The 22,625-nt window shown below is 38.4% G+C and overlaps 1 protein-coding gene across 1 annotated transcript in view; it reads left to right on the top strand.

Annotated features, from left to right (window-relative positions):
- The window catches only part of ERICH2 (glutamate rich 2), a 114,978-nt gene that overhangs the window by 13,207 nt on the left and 79,146 nt on the right, over positions 1–22,625 (top strand). The window contains exons 2-6 of the mRNA XM_027865700.1: positions 5,687–5,757; positions 6,327–6,494; positions 6,688–6,782; positions 6,815–6,930; positions 7,027–7,072. Coding sequence (XP_027721501.1) covers positions 5,687–5,757; positions 6,327–6,494; positions 6,688–6,782; positions 6,815–6,930; positions 7,027–7,072 — 496 coding nt within the window. The remainder of the gene's footprint in view (positions 1–5,686; positions 5,758–6,326; positions 6,495–6,687; positions 6,783–6,814; positions 6,931–7,026; positions 7,073–22,625) is intronic.

Here is a 22,625-nt window from a genome sequence, read left to right as displayed (position 1 = left end):
GTTGAAGAAACTAAGGTAGACAAAGGCTAAGTGAAGAGACATAGCTAATAAGTTTCTGAGGCTGGATTTGAATTCTGGCCTTCCAGACTCTAGGCCCAGCACTTTATCCACTGTACCACCTAGTTAACATATAAACAGTGTGACCTTGAAAAAAATAAAACAATTGGTACAAACTTCAAACATCCTTAAACAATTAAGAAAATAAGCATATCCCGCTTGGAATGAGTCAAAGAAACGGAATTAGAAGCCAGAACCAATACATTTTGAATTCATGATACGTTTCCAGAAAACTAATGACTAGGGATTTCCTTCATAGATCTCTACTCTTCAGTGTGATAAACATTTATTTTACACCTATTTGATCTATTTTATACCTGATGGCCAGGGTTCTGAACCTTTTGAAATTTAGTTAGGCTAGCCCTTCCATGGATCTGTCATTGGGTTTATAGTCTATACTTTTCCAATTTAGTAGGGTTAAAGAAAAAATATTCATATGTACTTTCCATTTAGGCTCCAGTATGCCAGAAACAATTTTATTTAATTTAAGATTAGTCTAGTTCCAAGTTATTTCTGATACAGAGCAAGATGTCCAAAACGAAAATTTCTCTATGCTCTCTAACATGTCTTTACCCCAAGACAAGTTTAGATTACGTTTATAGGAATCTCAAGGAAGAAAGTCAAGACATGTAACAACACATTTCTGGGTTAACATTCAAAAGCTGAACAACCAAGTCTCTATATCTTTCTTCTTGGACCAGGCCACTCTGAGGAATCAATAGGGTTCCTCCCAGAGATCAGTATTGAGAATGTAAGCTGGGTTGGAGCCCTAGAGAGCAGGATAGAAGCTAGTGTGCTAGTAAATATTTAACAATCAGCTCTCAGAAAAAATGTCCATGGTATACATTTTAAAGTTTAATCTGCATTATTAACATTTTCTTCATCACTTTCTTAAGTCTACTCTAGACAATCAATAAAAAATTAATCAAGTCCTGATTTGTAATGTTTCTGAGGCTCACAAGGAAAATTTTGCAATCCTCAAGGCAATACACTCCAGCACACACCTGGAAGCAGGGCTTGTCCCATGGAGGGGACCCTAGTCGAATTTCTTCAGGAGATAGACAAGAAGAGATTGTTTTTTAGATGGGTCAATATCCTTGATATTTCCTGAATGAGGAAGGCAATGAAGTTTTTGGCTATTATTCTTTTTTTTTTTCACTGCATCACAAAGTTGCTCCATCTTTTTTATAATTAATTTATTTTTAGTTTTCAACATTCACTTACATAGGATTTTGAGTTTTAAATTTTCTCCCCCTCCCATTCCTTTCCCCCCAAGATGGCATGCAATATGATATAGGCTCTACTTATACATTCATATTAAGCATACTTTCCCATTAGTTATGATGTAAAGAACAATTAGAACTAATGGGAGGAACCATGAGAATGAAACAATGAAACAAAGCAACAAAGAAAAGGAGAGCAAATGGTATGCTTCCATCTGCATTCAGACTCCATAGTTCTTAGTCTGGATGTAGATAGCAATTTCCGTCTTGCATCTTTTGGGGTTGTCTTAGATTCTTGCATTGCTGTGAAGATTGGCTATTATTCTTAATCCATTTACTTAATGAAAGGCCTTCTCCACTAACACCCCCCCTTCAAACTGGGAGTTAAAGAAAGGGTTCTTTAATAGTGCAGAGCATAATATTTTCAGTTTAAAAAACACTTTTTTAAAAATATGCTTCCACAGTGGCAACTGGTGCTAATTGGACAGAATTTTTAGTGGAAATCAATGAATTGGGGGTACTATTTTGTGAGTTAAAAACTGAAGAAAAATGAATATTTTTAAAAAAACTACAAATGTGATTTCCCCAGACTGGGGTCAAAGTATTTTGGACAAATCATTAACCTCTCTGAGGCTGTTTCCTCATCCTCATCTGATCAATTTTCAACCAGGTAAAATGGAGATAATAATCCTTGCACTTTTACCTTCTTAACATCTTCTGTCCTCTAACACTGCTACCACCTGGTGCAGGCCCTTATCAGCTTGAACCTGGACTATGGAAATAGCCTGCTGATTGGTCTTCCGGCCTTAAGTCTCTTCTCACTCCAGTCCATCCTCCCCTTAGCTGTCAAATTGATCTTTCTAAAGTGCAGGTCTGACCATTCAATAAACCCCTGTTCAATAAACTCCAGTACTTTGTATTATCTCCAGGGTCAAATATAAAACCCTTTGTTTGGCTTTTAAAATCCTGGCCCCTTCCTACCTTTCCAGTACTGCTACTACTAGCAAGCATATATAATGCTTTAAGGATTGCAAAGCATTTTACAAATATTGTCATTTTATCCACACAACAAACCTAGGAGGTACCTATTAGCCCTATTTTATTAATGAGGAAATAGAGGAACTGAGGTTAAGTGACTGCCAAGGTTATACAACTAGTAAGGATTTGAATTCAGGTCTTCCTGACTCCAGGTTGAGCACTCTACCCACTGTATCACCTAGTTGCCCTTCAGATCCAGTGACACTGACCTTGCAGGTCTTTGCACCAGACACTTTATCTCCTGACTCAGCATCTTCAGCGGCTGTCCCCCATGCCTGAAATTTCTTCCTCCTCATCTCTGCTTCCTGACCTCCGTAGCTTCCTTCAAGTCATAGCTCAAATCCTACATTCTACAAGATCTCGATCTCTCTAAATGCTAATACTTTCCCTCTGAGACTATATATCTTGTTTATGCAGAATTGTGCACATGTTGTTATTCAGTCATGTCTAACTCTTTGTGACCCCATTTGGGATTTTCTTGCCAAAGATGCTGCAGTGGTTTTCCATTTCCTTCTTTAGCTCATTTTACAGAAGAGGAAACTGAGGCAAACAGCGTTAAATGACTTGCACGTTGTCTCCCCCATTAAATGATGGGCTCCATGAGGGCAGGGACTGTTTTTTGCTAGTCCTCAGCACTTAGTACAAGGCCTGGCACACAGTAGGTGCATAAGAAATGCCTAGACATTGTGCTTTTTACTCTTGCATAATTATTAGTTACTAATACCTTTACTACTTAGGAAGTACCCCTTTCCCCAGGGTCATCAATATTCATTAGTTCCTCCCTTACAGACAAGGAAATGAGATTTTTATATCTAACATTTTGTAAACCAGTTCTGATCCGCTGCCATATGCTATTTGATTAGAGGTCATGATGATAGTGGGGAGTTTCCTTTTTTTGTTTTTTTTTATAGCTTACTTGGATAGAACAAGGAAAGCAGAGACTTGTCAAGAATTTCTTCTATTAGTTACTAACAGCGGTTATAAGTCAAGAAAACTTCTTCGAAAAAAAATGTTTTCAGATATGTTATCATTTTGCAGAAGATACTCCATTTCTTCACTCGGGGCATTTTCACAGGCTGCCTCCATTCCAGGAATGCTTTCTTTTCTCATCTCTGTGTCCAAGCTCCCCTCAGCCCCTCTTCCTTCCAATCTGAGCTAAAATCCCACCTTCTTCAGGAAGCCTTTTCTGGTCTCCCAAAATGCTAATGCCTCCCCTCTGAGATTGCCTCCAATTTACCCAGTATTTATCTTGTTTGTATCTAGTTTTTTGCATGGTATCTCCCCTCGTGAACTTCTTGAGGGCAGGGCTTAGCACAGTGCCTGCCACATAGTAAACAATAAATGCTTGTTGACCTGACAAACAAATGTAATGAAACATTCTTTTTGGTTTATTTTGCAAGATAAAACTTTGTTTAACCAAGTTAAATTTTCAAACAGTCTACTTGAGGGAGAGAGGGTGATAATTTGGCTTTGTCTTATCAAACAAACTGTGAGTTATTAGCAACTCTGCTGTGAACTTGAAACACTTCCACCCAATGTTTAACCTACTAGCCAGAAATCCAAATTGAACACCCCGAAAGATGAAGCTGAAAGAATAAAGAAAATGTGAGTGTGGACAATTGCTCTGAAAAAAGGTGGAATAAAATACTCAAGCTTAAACTTTTTATTTATTCAAATTCAGTAACAGCCTCACTGATTTCTATTCTAGTAATAAATCTTTGCAGACAATCCTCAAATGCAGTAAAGTTTCAGATACCTAGGGTCTATTTCCTAGAAATGTACAAATTTATTTTCTGTAATAATGGGGGACAAAAATGATGGATAATCAAAATTATGTAGGCTAGCAGTTCTCAGATTTGTTGGTCTCAGGACCACTTTACACTCTTAAAAATTATTGAGGACATCCAAAAGAACTTCTTTATGTGAGTTAAATCTATCAATATTTACCTATTATAAATTATGTCTTACTATTATTATGAAAATAGTTTTGACCTTACAGACCTCCTAAAAGGCTCTTGTTGCTGTAGTCAAGCCACATTGTTGTCCACAACACTTCCCAAGAAGCAGATTAAAAATGTAATTGGGAAATATCTAACAAAATAAATTTACAAAAATTGAATACAGATAATGTTAATGTGTGGTTTCTAGTTCAACTTCCAGCACATGGGGATCCTTATCTATGGCTTCTATCTGAGTTTGACATGCTGTTGGAAGCAATCTCCTCACCTCTAAAAATTCTCACAGCTAAGCAGCTAAAAGTAGGAAAATTGATTTAAGATTTTCATTTCCTCTTTCTGCACCTACTCTACCCCTTGGTGGTGACTAATTAGCAGCCAAATGGGTTAAAGGCAAGCTCCCAAAGAAAGAAAACCCAACGGCCCAGATACCTTGCCTAAAGCAGTTTGATTATGTGATGATTCACTGTATTAAAAGCACTAATTTAAGACTCCTTGAGATATTTTGTGCTTGAGAATTCCCAGGAAAATGATGCTCTTCCTCTGATGTTCTCGTTTTTGTTTTCATTTTTGTTTTTGTTGTTGGTTGGTTTTTTCCTACAGACAAATTCCTCTAAAAGGCACATTTTCTTGCAGCCTCTGGGGACTTTGCTTTTACTCTATGGTTAAAAAGCAAATCTAGGAAGAAGCTTATTAAAATGGAAAGAGTAAAGAAACTGGGAGTCTGGGAGCTCATTGAAAAGCCCAGCTCAGACACAATACAGTGTGATCATGGGCAAATCACTTAACTTCACTGATGTCAGTTTCCTCATCTGTAAAATGGGAATGATAACACCAGGACTATCTATCTCATGGGGCGGCTAGGTGGAGCAGTAGATAGACTCATCTTCCTGACTTCAAATCCTGCCTCAGGCACTTACTAGTTGTATGACCCTGGGCAAGTCACTTAACCCTATTTGCCTCAGTTCCACATCTGTAAAATGAGCAGAGAAGGGAATGGCAAACCACTCTAGTATCTCTGCCAAGAAAATTCCAAATGGGGTTACAAAAAGTAGGACACGACTGAACATCTACTTGATATGGTTACTGGGAGAAAATCTAAGTTTAGCAAATGGGAGCCTCTGCAACCTTTCTTCGTTTATGGAAGAGGACGGGGAGCATGCATTACTACATACCTCTCATTCTGTTTTTCATTTTTTGTCCCTCATTGCAACTTAGGCTAAGCCTTTAGTCATTTGTATATTTGTTAGTCTGACTCCCCTCATTTCAGGCAACAGAGCATGTTTGAGAACCGTAGTTTCCCAGCAAAACTTTTTTTCTCTACATCCTCTCAGTCACAAACATTTATTAAGCGGTTACTATGTGGCAGGCACTGTGCCCCTCTCTCTCTTTTCCTTTCTGCTTCCGGCCCAGGCACCCCTTCCCACATCTACCAGGCTTTCCTTTTCTTTCGTTTCGGAGCAGCCGGGTTTCAAAGAGCCCAGGTATGTGCAGCCAAATAACCCAGGTTGGAATCCAGCCTCTTGCTTTTGCTACCTGCACGACCTGGGACAAGTCACCCCATTTCTCCAGGTCTGTTTCCTCATTGCTAAAATAAAGAAGGGACTGGAGTGGATGCTTTCCAAGGTCTTTCGCTGAAAATCTATGACCCAATGATCCCTTCCATACTTCTTTCCACTCATTTCCTCGTTCCCCTCCCCTCTATTTATTCCTCTCTTCCTCCTCCCCGCGCCGTTTCTTCCCCTCTTCTTTTCTCCTCCCGTTTCCTCCTCTCCTACACCTATTCTCTATCCCTCCTTTCTATTTCTCTCTCCTTAAATGCTTAAGCTCTATTCCCCCTCTTTGCTCTCCGTTTTCTCCTTCCCTGCCCAATTTCTTCTTCCTTACCACCCCTCCCCATCTTTTCTCCTCTGTTTCTTTTTTCCTCCTCCCCCAGATCTCTTGCCTCCATTTCCTCTTCGCGGCCACATAGTGTTTCCTCCCTTCCCCTTTTCTCTCCTCCTCCTATTTGTTTTGTCCGTTTCTCCCCTCTCCTCCCTATTTCCTCTCGCAGTCCCCCCGTGTCTCCCTCCTCCTCCCCTGGGGTGTCTCCCTCCTCCCCCCGGGTGTCTCCCTCCTCCCCGGGGTGTCTCCCTCATCCCCCCTTGGGTGTCTCCCTCCTCCTCCCCCCCGCGGGTGTCTCCCTCCCCCCCGGGGTGTCTCCTTCCTCCTGCCCCCCTATGTCTCCCTCCTTCTCCTCTGGGGTGTCTCCCTCCTTCTCCCCTGGGGTGTCTCCCTCCTTCTCCCCTGGGGTGTCCCCCTCCTCCTCCCCCACTCGGGTGTCTCCCTTCTCCCTCCGGGGTGTCTCCCTCCTCCCCCCCTAGGGTGTCTCCCTCTTCCTCCCCTCGGGTATCTCCTCCCTCCTCCCCTGGGAGGTCTCCCCTCGCCCCTCCCCCTGCCGTCTCCGGTGGGCGGGGCTCGCCCGCTGGAGTGCGACGGTTGCCTAGGGGACGGGGCAGCTTTGGAGGGGGTTGCGCAGTGTTTGTCTGACTGGGCTGGGAGAGCAGGGCGGCGCGAGCGCGCCCCCGAGGGCCGGGGGACATTGTCTGTGGGTCAGTCGGTCTTTCCTCCTCTTGGGTGGGCGGTACTTTGGCGACTGGAGAGGGGGCGATGAGCCGGTAAGAGGAGCCGGGGTCCCCTCTCCCCTCCCCCTCCCTCTTCCTTCTTGTCTTACTCTGCTGCTTATCCCCCAACTTTCTCTTCCCTCGCTGTAGGTACGGGCCTCGATGCTCCGGGGCTTTCAGGACGGTGCTTTCTAAGGTAAGGGCAAAGCCGAAGCTTGGGATCGCTTTCTACACCCCTCTTACCCGACCCCCTACCTTACTGTGGCGCTAATTAGATGAGAAAAAAAAGATCAATTCAGTTCCTATGAAATGCCTTCTGTTTGCAAGGCGTCCCGCCCCGTGGGGTGCACCTACAGATACAGGTCACTGCCCTCCCTCCACCCCACATCTCCCACTCCCTTCCAGCTCAGGAAAAAGCCTTGGGCTGGAAGTCATCGTTCTCGCGCTCTAGTCCCTCAAAGAGTCTGTGACTCTAGGGCCTCTCTCTTTGTCTTTCTGGGTCTCAGTGGTCCCATCTGTAAAGTGAAAGGAATTGTGACTATGGTTTCCAAGGCTCCTTCCAGTACTAATAAGCTTTGGTTCTATAACACCGACGTTCTACGTTCTTGAAAAGCGCAGCCTTCCATCCACACCAGCCATTCCATTTGTAAGTTAGTAGTGATGATGATTGCTCACACCTGTTTAGAGAGACAGGGCTAAAAGTGGCCAATTTCCCTTGGAGGTAGATTCCCATGGAGGAAACTGAGTCTCAGGTTAGTCTTGCCTAAATCCATAAATCATGTGATTCAAAATCCAATCCTCTCTTCCCGTTACTTCAGTCTCTTCCTAAAATAGATTATTCTCAGTGTTGTATAATACACTCCAGTGGCTGGATGTGATCTCTCGTCTTTTTAAGTACATAGTTTTCTCCTATTCAGATTGTAAACGGCACAAGAATAGGGTCTGTTCTTCCCTCTATTTTCAATAACACTTGATAGACTAGTGAGTCTGCTTTAGTTGCTTAAAAACATGCATCAGATTATTTTGCAGGACTAGAGTAGACCTTGTATCCAAATAATACTACAGAGAATGTTGGGTATTTATTTGTCTATGCAAACTAGTTTGTAGCCCTTAAACTGTGATCCTAGTGGGGTTTATTTATTATTGGTGGTGGTACTGGTATGTGTTTTCAGCAATAGTATCAGACTTCTTTTGAATAACTTTAAAGTATTCTTCGTAGAAGCAAAATCAGTGCTTGCTTTTTTAGAGAGATGTTTTATTTCCTCCTATTTATAGTCACAATAGCTGACTGTATTATCCAACCAAGTGACTAGAAGTATAATGGGAATATATGAAAACTTGGGAAAATTCCCCATTCTATCATCTCCTGGTTTTCCCTAATCTATTCACTTGATGCTTTCCCCTTCATATTTTTACCTTCTTAGTTCACTTAAACCTTGGCTTTAGGATACATAACAAAAATTCCCTGAACACAGATGCCCAGAGAATTGAGGTCTTCTGGCTAATCTAATTTTCAGGTTAATTTAGATTTGACCAGAACACTATTTCTATCTTCTATCCTTAACTGTAAATTCATCTAACTGTTCTTGCCTTATAGTAGAATATCATGAACATAATTGATTTTTTTATTTTAGCATCTTGAAGTATATGAATCATTTTGAATGTTATGATAATAATGAGCCACTTATTAAGTGCCTACTATTTGCCAGGCTCTGTGCTAGGTGCTAGGGATATAAAAACAGGAAATTAAACAATCTCTGCTCCCAAACAGTTTATATTCTATCAGGGCAGACAACATTTACATGCATAATTATAAACTAAGTATCTACAGAATAAATACAAGGTAGTTAGGGAAAAGGGGCAGCCAGGTGATTCAGGAGAGAGAATTCTGGCCCTAGAGTTAGGAAGATCTGAGTTGAAATTTGGTCTTAGATGCTTGCTAGCTGTGTGATCCTGGGCAAGTAACTTAAGCCCTGTTTGCCTCCATTTCCTCATTTGTAAAATGAACTGGAAATGGCAAACTGATCCAGTATCGTTGCCAAGAAAATCCCAAATGGGGTCACGAAGAGTCAGACATGACTGAAAAAATGACTGGACAACAACAAAACTTAGGGAGAAAGGGCTCTAACAATTGAAGGAGGATCAGGAAAGCTTCATATACAAAGTGGTACTTGAGCTGCATCTTGAAATAAGTGAGGGATTCTACAAGATAGAGGTGTGGATGAAGGGAGTACTTTTCAAGTGTGAGGAATGACCAGTGGAAAGGTATGGATGTTAGGAGATGAATCACCATATGTAGGGAGAAAGGCTAGTTCGACTGGCCCATAGAGGTCAAAATTGTAATTATAATGAAGTTGGAAAGATAATGAGACCAAGCTGTAAACAGTTTTAAAAAGTAAACAAAGTAGAAAGTATTGGACCTCCTGCAAAGACCTACCTTGGATTCATACTTACAATGTGAAGGTGAACTTGGGTTCTTAAAAGTCTATGCATTAAGAACATAGCTCTGGTGGGTCCTGCCAACCTGGAAAGGTTTCAGGTAGTCAGTGAAATATTTGTTTACCCTCTGAGGACCAGCTTCGCTGAGATCAAAGTAACTGATCACCAAAAAGTTGGCCATCAATTGATGGTTAATTCTTTTTTTAAGTACAGCCAACTCATGAAACTGTTTACTAAGCTATGAAAGAGTTAAAATCTACTTTATTAGAAAGTACCCACAACAGTTATAGTCTAATCTTTTGAGATATCGACTCCTAAGTATATAGCATTGTAGATGGAAGAGATTAAAATCTGAGTTCATGTCCCAAGATCAGACATTCTTTAGAAGTTGCTTTTAAAAGTAAGCCCTTGCTACAATTTGCTTCTTTGTGTTTGACCTTTCAGCTAAAAATTTAATGTCCTCATTTTTCTTTTAAAGCACAGGTTAATTAAGGTTTCACTGTATACAGAACAGTATGGTTTACAGAACCCAGGTTGAAAAGAGCCTCAGCAACTATTAAGTCCATTCTGAACCAGAGGCCCTTTCGTAACATACTTGACAAACTGATCTTTCAGCCTTTGCTTGAAGACAGCCCATTCCACATTTGGCTAGCTTTAATTGTTGATTTTTAATCCAGATGAAATAAGCTTTTCTGCAGTTTCCATTTGTTCATATTTGGATCTTCTAGGAGCAAGCAGAATCTGTTTAATCCCTCTTTCATGTGATAGCCCATACATCATCTATCTTGTTTCCCCAAAATTTTTTCTTGCCCAGGCTAAATATCCCCAATGCCTTCAACCTACCTTCATCTGGCATGAACATGAGGCCCTTCACCATCCTGATTACTCTCTGGATGGTAAAATTATCAATGCTGATATAACATGAACCCACAAAAATCATCAGCATTTCTATATATATATATATATATCATCCCAACAAAGCCCTACAAGAAAAGATGAGAGGTACCCCATTTAAAATAACCATAGGCAGCATAAAATACCTGGGAGTATACCTGCCATGACAAGCCCAGGAACTATATGAACATAATTATAAAGCGCTCTTTATGCAAATAAAGTTAGATTTAAATGATTGGGAAAATATTAATTGTTCACAGGTGAGTCGAGCCAATGTAATAAAAATGATGATTCTCCATGAAGTTATCAACTTAATCAGTGACAGTCCAATTAAACTACCAAAATATATTTTATTGAGCTAGAAAAAATAATAAAATTCATTTGGAAGAACAGAAGGGCAAGAATATCAAAGGAATTAATGAAAAAAATTTTTTCATGAATTTAATAAGGAAGGAGGTCTAGCAACATCTTAAACTGTATTATAAGGTAGTTATCAAAACTAGATGGTACTGGCTAAGAAATAGAGTGGTGGATCAATGAATAGAGTAGATATACAATACACAGCAATAAATTATTATAGTAACCTTGTGTTTGATAATGTAAAGATCTAAGCTGTTGGGATCAAAACTCACTGTTTGGCAAAAAAAAAAAAATGCTGAGAAAACTAGAAAGCAGTCTGGCAAAAATTAGGTATAGATAATGTCTTACACCATTTACCAAGATAAGGTCAAACGGATACATGACCTAGACATAAAGGGAGATACAAGTAAATCAGAAGAGCATGGAACATGTTACCTATCAGATTTATGGCTAGAAGAATTTATGAATAAACAACAGATAGAAAGCATTGTGGGATATAAAATGGATGATTCTGACTACATTAAGTTTTAAAAAGTTTTTGTATATATAAAACCAATGTAGCCAAGATTATAAGGAAAGCAGAAAATTGGGGGGAAATTATAGACTGTTTCTCAGATAAAGGCCTCACATCTCAAATATATAAAGAACTGAGTCAAATTTATAAGAATGAGTTATTCTCTAATTGCTATATGGTCAAAACAGGCAGTTTTTGGAAAAAGAGATCAAAGCTAGATATACACATATGAAAATTGCTCTAAATCATTATTGATTAGAGAAATGCAAATTATAACAACTTTGAGGTACCATCTCACACCTGTCAGATTGGCTAAAATGATAGAAGGGGAAAATGACAAATGTTGGAGGGGATGTTGAAAAATTGGGGCACTAATACACTGTTGGTGGAATTGTGAACTGATCCGATCATTTTGGGGAGAAATTTTGAATTATGCCCAAAGAGTTATAAAACTTGTATACCTTTTGACCCAGCAATACCACTCTTAGGTCTGTTATCAGGGAAAAAGGAAAAGAATCTATAGGTTATAAAATATAGCAGATCTCTTTGTGATGGCGAAGAAATGGAAATCGAAGGGATACCTATCAATTGAGGAATGATTGAATAAGTTGTAGTATATGATTGTCATGCAATATATGTATATCATATACACATACACACACACATATATATATATATACATATATACATATATACTGTGCTATAAGAAATGAACAGGTGGATTTTAGAAAAATATGGAAAGACTTGCATGAAATAATAAAGAGTGAAATGAGCAGAACCAAGAGAACATTGTATACAATAACAGCAATATTGTTTGAAGAGTAACTGAACGACCTAGCTCTTCTGAGTTAAGTAAGCATTCAGATCAACCATGAAGGACATATGAAGGAAAGTGCTGTTCACAGCCAGAGAAAACTGCTATATGGAAGTATGTATTGTATGGTGCCATGTATATATCTATATCAAATGTTGGCCTCTATTGTGGGGTTGGGGTTGGGAAGGAGGAAAGAAGACAACTTGGAACTCAAAATGTAACAAAAAAACCCAAATAAAATAAATACTAAAAAATTATCAATACCCTTCCTAAAATGTGACACTCAGAACAGAACATAATACTCCCAAGTGGCATAGTGGAAAGATAGACAGATAGGGCATTTTTAAGTGCTTATTATGTGTCAGACTCTGTGCTAAGCTCTGGAGACAGAAATAGCAGTAAGCAAGAGAGTTTTTGCCCTCAAGGATGTTACACTGTAATAGGGGGAAATACAGTGGGTAGGGGCATGAAGAACATCCTTTGGAGCCCCTAGTGGCTGGGAAGTGAAGTGAGAGCAGAGCCAAGGCTTTGTAGATGGAGGAATTGGATTTAAATCCCACTTTGGGCAATTTTTCTTATCACTTGGAGTCCTTATCCACAACAGTGCAGCAGACTAGATACTCTTTCCATGGCCCCTTCCAGATAGGGTCAGATCAGGGTCGAGTACAGAGTGATTACCAACTTCCTGGATATTATAATTTTCTTATTAGCATTTTAAATTTGATTGAGGTTATTTTGTTTTAATAGTAAGGATAGTTGACATTTATATACTGCTTTAAGGCTTGCAAAGCACTTTATATATGTTATCTCATTTGGACTTCACAATTCTTAACTACCTGTTATCATCCCCAGTTTACAGGTAAGGAAACAGCAGCTCCAAAACCTATGGGCGTTCCATAACATCTCTTTCAGAATTTTAGCACCATTTTTCTCTCTTGTGAATGTCAGGTTTTTTTTTCTTTGTTTCATCTCCAACACTTTTTTTTTTAAGGCAGTTGGGGTTAAGTGACTTGCCCAGGGTCACACAGCTAGTAAGTGTCAAGTGTTTGGTCTGAGGCTGGCTTTGAACTCAGATCCTGACTTCAGCGCCAGTGCTCTATCCACTGCACCACCTAGCTGCTCCATCTCCAACCCTTTTATGGAGAGCCTGGGCATCTTGCCAGTTTACAAAAAAAGAAAAGCCCATCAAGTGGAGGGGGCCCTTATAAAGGTATATAGGTCCACTTGTTGCCTATAGGTGAATGCTCTGGACTTTTTGATGAGCAGGATCAAAGACTGACAGACACTTACCTCAACTGTCTCAAAGCAAAGGAGACCACCTTCCAGTTATTCAGAGAGTAGGTGATCCAAACAGTGGCTCTGAAACAGACATTTCAAGTGAAGAAGATTCTGTGTACAGCCCAACCACCAGTTCAAATAATGGAAAAGTCTGAACCGCAAGGCAGTATCTGTTCTGCCTTGGGACTCCTAGGGTACAGATGCACCCTGTAGAGCATAACACTGATAGCCAGCCTGAGCCTTCTACAAGTTCAGCTTTTGGAAGGCAAGACTATATGGTAGTGTATAAATCACTTGGTACAAATTAAAATTATCAAATAAACATTATAATTTTTTATATCTTTAATTTTTTAAATATGCAGGAGATCTTTTACTTTAGTCACATATTACACAAATTGGCATTGAGTCTACAAGACATTAACATTCTTTAATTCTTCATTATGAAACCACCCTTTTGCTCTAGTGGATATCAAAGCTTACCTTTGATGAACAATCCATTTTTCTAAGTCTAGTCTTGATTATAGCCCATATATTTTCTTTCATTTGATTTTTCTTTATCTGTCGTCGCTTCTGTGATTTCATCATGTGGGCTGAGGTTGGGAGGGATCAGTTGATTAAGGGGTGTCTTTATCAACCTTTCTGCTATGACAGAAAGATATTTCATTTCTGAATATGGGTTACAAGATTCTTATCAATACTTCTCATAGGGCAGGCTGGGTGGGTCTGGAATGAGAGGGGAATGGCTTACTTTGACAAATAATCTAATAACCTGTATCTGGGGAAGTTCTTCTTCACTTATTACCTCAGGGTCTAGCTTTGTGACCTTGAATACAGGCCTCAACCTCTTTTCAGAGTTGAGAATTTAGAGCCATGTAGAATAAGTTATATATGTTAGTTGGTTTGACTGTATGAGATAGATCTACAGACAAATACAAGGACTAATGAAAGGCTATCAGCATGGGCCAGACCCAACAGACATAATCTCTCTTCCACATGGACAACCTTTCAAATACTTGAAGAAATCTCTCTTGTTTCTGAAGAGTCTTCTCCAGTCTGAACATCCTTGCTTTCTTTAACTGAACCTCCTGACACACGGTCCCTGGTTCTTTCTCCATCTTCATCACCCTCTAGACGAATGTCAGCTTCTCATTGGCATTTCTGAAATGTGGCACACAGAATTGGACCTGGTGCTCCAGGGCACAGTGCACCAGCACTGTTACTTCCCTGTGGGCTGTTTGTCTCTTTTAATGCAGCTTGAGTTTGTGTAATTTTTTTGGGTACTGGTCATATTGTTGCCTGATTGAGCCTGTAAGTCTCCTAAAATCCCCAGATCTTTATCACATGAACTTTTGTTTCTCCACCTCATCTTCTGCTTACAATGTTGTTGTTGTTGTTGTTGTTGTTGTTTTAACCCAAGTGTAGGATTTCACATTTATCTCTATTATTTTTCATCTTTTCGGACTTGACATTTGTTGTTGAATAAATAATCTTTTTTGTTTTTTATCTTGAATATTAGCTATTCATTCAGGTTGATGGGAACCATGGTGACTCAGTCTAGCATATCAGATAACTTCAAAGAAAGTGGTTTGAACATGGGTTCTATCTGGAACACAGCCATAAGGTGGCTTGTTTTCCTTGAGAAAGAGAAATACATTGGCTGATCAGGGAGTGAAACCGGAGTGAGAAGCCAGATGTACTCAACAGAACAATGATGATTCTATAAACAGATTTCGTAAGATCGAGGGCTCAGATTTAGAGTTAGAAGGAAACTTAAAAGTCATCTAGTCTGAACCCTGCTTTTATAAACAACAAAACTGAGGCCCGGGAAGTAAAGCGATTGCCCAGACCTGCCATGTTTCATTTCCCCACCTGACTGTGCTTCTGATGCTGCTGTGACTCAGCTGCCTCTCTCTCCCTGTACCTTCCCTCAGCACCATGGATCTGATGATTTCTTTCTGCCATTCTAGCCCAATGGTGAGTTCTTTTTAAAACCTACATTTTGGAGACAGGCCCAGACAGACTATGCTTTATTCCCTGTCCTGGTTGTGCTTTTGACTCTAAGGACTTTGCCACTATGGCTTCATATCCTTCCCTTCTCCTTTTATATATTATCTTCCCCCATTAGAATTTAAGCTCTTTGAAGGAACTTTCTTTTTGTTTCCATTTGTATCCCAGACACTTAGCACAGTTCATGGCACATAGTAAATGCTTAATAAATGCTTGTTACCTACTTACTTTGCCCAATGCCACACAAGGTAGTAAGTAGTAGAGCCAAGATTTGAACTCAGATCTTGTGACTCCCAAGTGTAATCCTTTTTCCAGTGTTCCACATTTCTCACCTAACAACGTCTGATATTCTAAATATGGTAGGAATATACTGTTCTGAAGGCCCCCTATGAAGGATGAGTAGTGAGCTTCTGTAACTTCTTCTATTATAGAAACAGAAATAAACAGCAGTTTTTATAGAAAACCTGTTTCCAGATGGTCTAGATATTTACCTCAAAAGCAAACAAAAAGAAATGAGCTTCTACACTAGTTGTCTATACTGCACAATCTAGGATTTGATAATATATTGATCTAAATTGTTTCCAGTGGAATGTAAACTCTTTGAGGGACCATCTTACATTTTATTTATATCCTCAGTCTGGGATGTAATAGGCACTTAATAAATACCTATTCGATTGATGGTTTTTTATTGTTTTATATATGTGAGGCTTATTTTGCCCAACTAAACTCTGAGGCCCCTCAGGAGAATGACTGTACCTTATATATCCTGTATATCCCCCCTACCCCCTCCCCCTTAGCACAAAACAATGCTGGGCATTGGTGCATAATAAATACTTGTTAAATTTTATTAAGGAGAAGCAAAATTGGTTAGTTTTATTGATATTTAATACTAAATTTTTACAAATCATGAATACATATCAATATGTGTATTTAGAAAGAGTGTTCCAGATATAGAGGCATAAGAATTTGGATAATTACTTGGGGTCTTTGTTGTCATTTTTTCTTGATAATAAACCATGATTTCCAACATTTTTCATTTTTTACCATTTCCCCTAAGTCTCCTTTTCACTGAAGTCAATTTAAAAGTATATATTGAGTTTGAAGAATTTTATGGGGTTCTTCATTTATTTCTCTATCTCCCCAACCTCTGCAGCTGATGGTGTTTAAGCTGCTGTTATCTTCATCTTGGTGTTTGAGCTTAGGCTCATCAGTCAGCAAGTCTTTATCGTGAATAGCGCAATAGACTGTGTCCCATGAAATAATGTGTGCTTTGTTGCCCTTGGGCACACAATAAAACCAACTCTGGTGACTTCATTATATTATTTTATGAGAACTTGTGAGCTTTCCTTCTCCTTAGCTATACCTTCCTTGTATCTTCTTGTTTAATTTGGAAAGAGGATGCCAATAAATATTTGGTTTGGTTTCTCCAATACAATGGTGACCAGATTGTTTGACAAGGGTCTCATATTTAGAGTCACAGTGGTTATGTTAAAAGTATGTAAAAACTATGATTCTCCAAAGCTTCTGCCCTGCTTTCTGCAAATTAATCATGGTCCCTGTCAAAGCTGAAGGGAACTGGATGATACTGAGGGCTATTTTATACTTTTTTTTCAAGGATTGTCATGAGCAAATAATTCATGACCTTGTATGTAGATGCCTGGATGCCCCTCTGCTTCTTAAAACAGGAGACATAACCTGTCATCAGAATTAGAACCACAGCCCTTCTAGCACCTCCAAGAGCTCTTATTCCTCTCCAAGAGCTCTTATTCCTCCCCAAGAGCCACTCATTTTGATGATTACTGCTTTGTGTATAGCTTGAGATTGGATACTATTGGGTTCCCTTCCTTCCTACTTTTTTTTAATTGATCCCTTGAGATTCTTGACCTTTTGTTCTTCAAAATGAATTTTGTTATTTTTTCCTGGCTTCACAAGGTAATCATTTGGTTTGATTGGTATGGCACTAAATAATTAATTAAGTTAATATTCTCATTTTTATTATAGTGAGCTGCCGTGAGTAATGAATATTTTTACAATTATTTAAAAGTCTTTATTTGTATGAAGAGTGTTTTGTAGTTTATTCATAGAGTTCCTATGTGTGTCTTGGCAAGTAGACTCTCAAGTATTTTATATGCTCTGTAGTTATTTGAGATGGAATTTTTCTGTCTCTTCCTGTTTTTTTTAATGGTAATATACAGAAATACTGACGACTTATATGGATTTGAAATCCTGCAACTTTTTTGAAGTTATTGTTTCAACTAATTTTTAGTTGACTTTTGAGGATTCTCTAAATCTTCATAGCATCTACAAAAAGTAATAATTGTCTTTTTGCCCATGTTTATTCTTTTTCTTGTCTTATCACTATAGCTAGCATTTTTAGCACTATTTGATATTGTAATGTTGATGATGGCTATCTTGCTTCTCCTTTGATCTTATTAGAAAGGCCTTTAGTTTATCTCCACTATGTTTAATGCTGGCTTTTGGTTTTAGATAGATACATGCAGAGGATAGAGTGCTGGGCCTGAAGTCTAGGTGACAGCTTTTCAAATACTTGAACAAGAAAGGTGTCATGACCTCCTTAAGTCTTTTCTTCATGTGGCTAAAAATCCCCAGTTTCTTCAAATCCTTATATGTTTTATAAATAAGGCATTTTCTAGGGTATGCTGGAGCCAGCTCAAACCTGCTTGAGAGATTCAAATGTTAAATTTTCAAAGAGAGCATTTACACTTGGAAATTGGCAAGTGCTATAAATCTGGCCTTGATTTATTGATTTATTGTTTTGTTGATTGTCTAGGCTTAGGAAAGTGTTGGAGAACATGTTAATAATGCAAATTAAACCTAGACGTGTGTGGTGAGTACTTTTTTTTTGGAGAGCTAGTTGTTGAACATTTAACAACATACCCCTTCCCTTCACCATCCCAGTTACATTCTGAATATTCACCATCTTGGTTGTCCTCCTATTTATCAATGTCCTTCCTAAAATACGATTCCTGAGAACTGAACACAGTACTACAGATCTCATACTAGAGTAAAGTATAGCAACGACTATATTATGGACGACCATAATCCTGGCTGCCACCTCTGAGATTGCATTAGGTTCTTGTTTTTTTATTTCTATATCACCCTACTGACTCAGACTAAGCTTGTAGTCCACTAGAACCTGCAAATCTTTTTCAGATGAGCTGCTATCTAGCCTTGCCTTTCCAATCTTATGAAATTGGTCTTTATACCCAAGAGCAAACGTTTTTCATCTATCACTGTAAATTTCATCTATTCACTTTGTACCCAGTGTGTTATAGTATAGTGTAAAATCTTTCCTAGATTTTTTCATCATGCTAGTTAAAAAGAAACACCTGCCTTCCATTGTGTCTTCTTTTAACATACTGTCTTTGACTTGTGCAAACTGATGCAAAGTAAAATGAGCAGAACCGGGAGCATATTGTACACAATATCAGCAGCATTGTGTGATGATCAGGTATGAATGACTTATCTCTTCTCAGCAACACAGTGATCCAAGACAAGTACAAACGACTCATGATGGAAAATGCTATCCACATCCAAAGAACTGATGGACTCTGAATGCAGATTGAAGCATACTTTTTTCACTTACTCTATTTTTTGTGTTTTTTCTTTTGGTCTGTTTCTTTTTCACAACTATGACTAATATGGAAATATGTTTTACATAATTGCACATATATAACCTATACCAAATTGCCTACCATTTTAAGAAGAAGGGAGGGAGTGGAGGGACAAAAATTTGGAACTCAAAATTTGTAAAAATGAATGCTAAAAATTATCTTGCCATATAATTGGGGAAAATACTATTAGTTTTTTTAAATCTATGCTAACTCAAAAAATAACATACTGTCTCTGTAAATAATTTTTATTAGGACCACTATACATATAATCAGTAGCTAAAATCATGAGATGTGAAAATAATAAAATAATTTGAATAAACTTTTTTTCTTCCAACAAACATGCTAGAACTTAGCCTTCGCTTGAATGTACGTCCCCTTAAAGGTGCACGATTATCCTAATTTCAAATGTAATACTTATGCTTTAGTCTTCTCTGAGCCATGCCTACTGTATTACTCCAGGGTTCCAGGGAGTGTTCAGATGTTTCTTCTCTGATCGCATTGAATTGGCTCCCCACTTCCCATCCCCCTTTGTTAGGAATCTGCTCTTAGCACTCCAGTTCCATCTAATGATTTACTATCAAACAGTTTTTGCAAAGAAATCTTTATTCCAAAGACAAAACATGAACAAATTTATATTTTCCCAATACCTCCAGAGCATACTCTTGCCTAAACCACCTTAGTCTCTGGGACAGAGTAAGCCCAAATCTTAGCTCAGTTCCTATTTAGCTTTGGACCTACCAAGTTTATGTCCAGATGTCACATGACTGCCTGTTAAGTCTTTATGCTAAACGGGGGTCCTGAAGTTCACTCCTGAAGATTGTACCTTATTCCTTGGGGCATCAGTGCTGTGCCAGTTACAGTTCTGACTCCCAGATTCCTGTGGCTCATTCTTCTGACTCTGGTTCAAGCATCTGTTTCCTTCACATAGAATGGAAAGAACATATTGAAAGGCCCAGGACTGAGACCTGTTGGGCCTCAGATGTCCCTAAAGCACTTTGCCTTCTAGCACCTGTCACCAGATGTGAGGGCCAAAGATGTCATTAAATGAAGTGAAGAGAGGCAACAAATGAGTAGCTGAAACTGATAGGCCTTTATGAATGCCTCCACAGCCACTCAATGGGCCTCCTGGATACCACTCATGTAGCCAAAGGGAACCAGTTATGGAAAATCTCCAAATACCTCACCATCCCTCCAAGGCACTTTTTTTTAAACAGGTTATCATGATTCTCTGCTAACGTAATTCCCAAGCCATACCTCTGTGTGGATGCATTTCATCAGTCAAAAAAGGTGATGGGATCTGCAAATTCAGAACCTTATTACACTAAACACTGAAATTCTTGATCTCTCTCTGCATCTAAATGGCTAACAGAGAATGAGTCCATTCCTCATCCTAACCTCCCCTCCCTTACCTCCAGTTGCTCTCTAGTCTATATTTTTAAATGCATAAAATAAAATTCATAGTATTGCAAAGGAAACCCACTATGTTGACATAAAGTTATTAAAATATTTTTTTAAAAAACAAGTCCATGGACCACAAGTTAAAAACCCCCCTTATCTAATCCAGACCTCTCATTTTCCAGATGAGGAAATTGAGGTCCAGTGTGGTTAAGCAATTTGCCCAAGATCTTAGCTAGTAAGTGGAAGAGGTAGATTTGAACTCCAGGTCTCTGACACCAGATTCATTGCTCTTTCTTTTACACTGCTCTGCTTCTGAAAGCACAGTACACATGTGAGTTATTATTTTTGCATAGAAATGTTATAAATGATGGTTAGGTATAGTTGAAATAGTGTTTGTAATGCATTTCCAATATGTTATGGATTACATAGATCTTTTGAGGAGGCAGTTTGGGGCCAAGATATGAGAAGTTTTTCCCTGTGACTTATGTTACTGAAAAATTTATCACTTCCTGGCTTTTAAATAAAAACCTTTAGTCTCTCAGCAACCACTCTCATATGTCATGATTTTCACTGCCAGCTTTCCTCTTTAAATTGCCAGTAAAAATCATTGGCTACATTTAGAATTTCCTAAGGCAGACTATATAGGACTTTGGTTTTGTATGCCTTTTGCTAATCTATCTTGCTCTGCTGACTCTGCAAAGTAATATGTAGTATTCTTCATGTCTTCTTGTTGGTAACTCCAAAAAACTATATAGAAAAATCTTCAGATGTGTCTCAAGGACTTTTTTAGTGATGTTCATAGACTTGTCTTCGAGCTTACTAAAAGAGAGGATAGCAAACATATGGAAAAAATTATTATGTAGAAAAGGTGACTAAGAAAATAATAATTACCAATCTATAAGCCTACTTTGCCATTTCTTCAAAATCTATGTGAGAAAAGCATACAGGCCTAACAGGCATCTGCATACTTATGAAGGTCATACAATTGACTGAAAGGTTTAGAGAATATAAGATTTCGCTGCCCTTATTGTATGATGATAATGAAACATTTGATTCAGTACTTACATTCAGCAAATATCTGTTGAGCCTCTTCTGTGTCCAAGGCAAAGCATTATTCAATAGAGATACAAAGACAAAACCAAAAATAGTCTTTGCTCTGAAGGAGTTTATGTATATAGATATATATAGATATTCATATTATTTTCCTGGGAAATTTTAAACTGTGTTAATGATTTTCTTCATCCATATGAGGTAATATTTGTAAAAAAAAAACAACAACAGCAACAACAACGAAAACCACAGCACAGTACCTGGCACGTAGTAGGCGCTATTTAAATGCTTATTCCAATCCCTTCCCACATATCACATGGATTGGATGGTCCTTGAGGATAAGAACTATTTCTTGTTTATGTTCTACACAATTTCTTAGTCTTGCACCTTATGTTCCATGCTCACTAAGTAGTGGAGATGTGCTAATCATACTTTGATATGGTTAAGACAGAAAAAATAGATATTTTAAATGGTTAGAGTAAAGCTCTTGGGCCTTGGCAATCATGGCCAAGAGATCATATGTCACCTTTAAAAACTTGGAAAGTGCTATTATTTATTTCCTTGAAGGTTCTTTTCCAATAGTTTCTTTCTCATGCATATGTCAAAAATCATACAAGTTTCCCTGAGATATGTAAGAGGAGGGATAGTTTTTCTTAGACTTTCAGTTATTAATATCAAGTGAAGCATAAAACAGGAAGATGAATACTCACTAAAGGTACATGCCCCTGTCACGCAGATGTCGCAGAAAGAGCAATATAGGGAGGCAGAGGCATTCCCTATAGCTTTATTTGTAGAAACATGTAGAACACGTTTCTACCCTCCAATGCATTCCTCTGCTTCATGAGGTGATATTGCTTATAACTGCTTATTATTTTTCTTAAATTGTATACATGTTTATATTTTAACTCCGTGTTTCCATCTTCATTTGGCAAAAGTCAAATATATTTGCTCATTCAAGTGTTTTATTTTATTCATTTTTTTCATTATTAATTTTTCATTCATTCATTCCTTATTCATTTTATTCATTTTGTTTTTAAATACAAAAAGACAAAAAAATTTCCATCTATACAGCACAACACAAAGAAAATTCAATATGAAACCACAAATCTCCATTTCAGTTTGCTTTTTTTTGAAAAACTATGTAATAAATACTTCACATCGTTTTCAAAGCTACCCTGCTTTTTTGTGCTTCCTTCTGAGTTTTCTTTTGTTCTCTAATGTGTACTTTTACACATTACACATTTTAATTTTTTTCTTTCTTCCTGTCCACCTCATACTAGAGAAAGCTACCATTAAACACTGATATGTATATATGTGTGTGTGTGTGTGTGTGTGTGTGTGTGTGTGTGTGTGTGTGTGT

This window comes from Vombatus ursinus, unplaced genomic scaffold (genome assembly GCF_900497805.2).
Source record: "Vombatus ursinus unplaced genomic scaffold, bare-nosed wombat genome assembly UNPS02014779.1, whole genome shotgun sequence".
NCBI classification, from domain to species: domain Eukaryota; kingdom Metazoa; phylum Chordata; class Mammalia; order Diprotodontia; family Vombatidae; genus Vombatus; species Vombatus ursinus.
The sequence above is the reverse complement of the archived record's forward strand: the minus strand, read 5'-3'. Positions and strand labels throughout refer to the sequence as shown.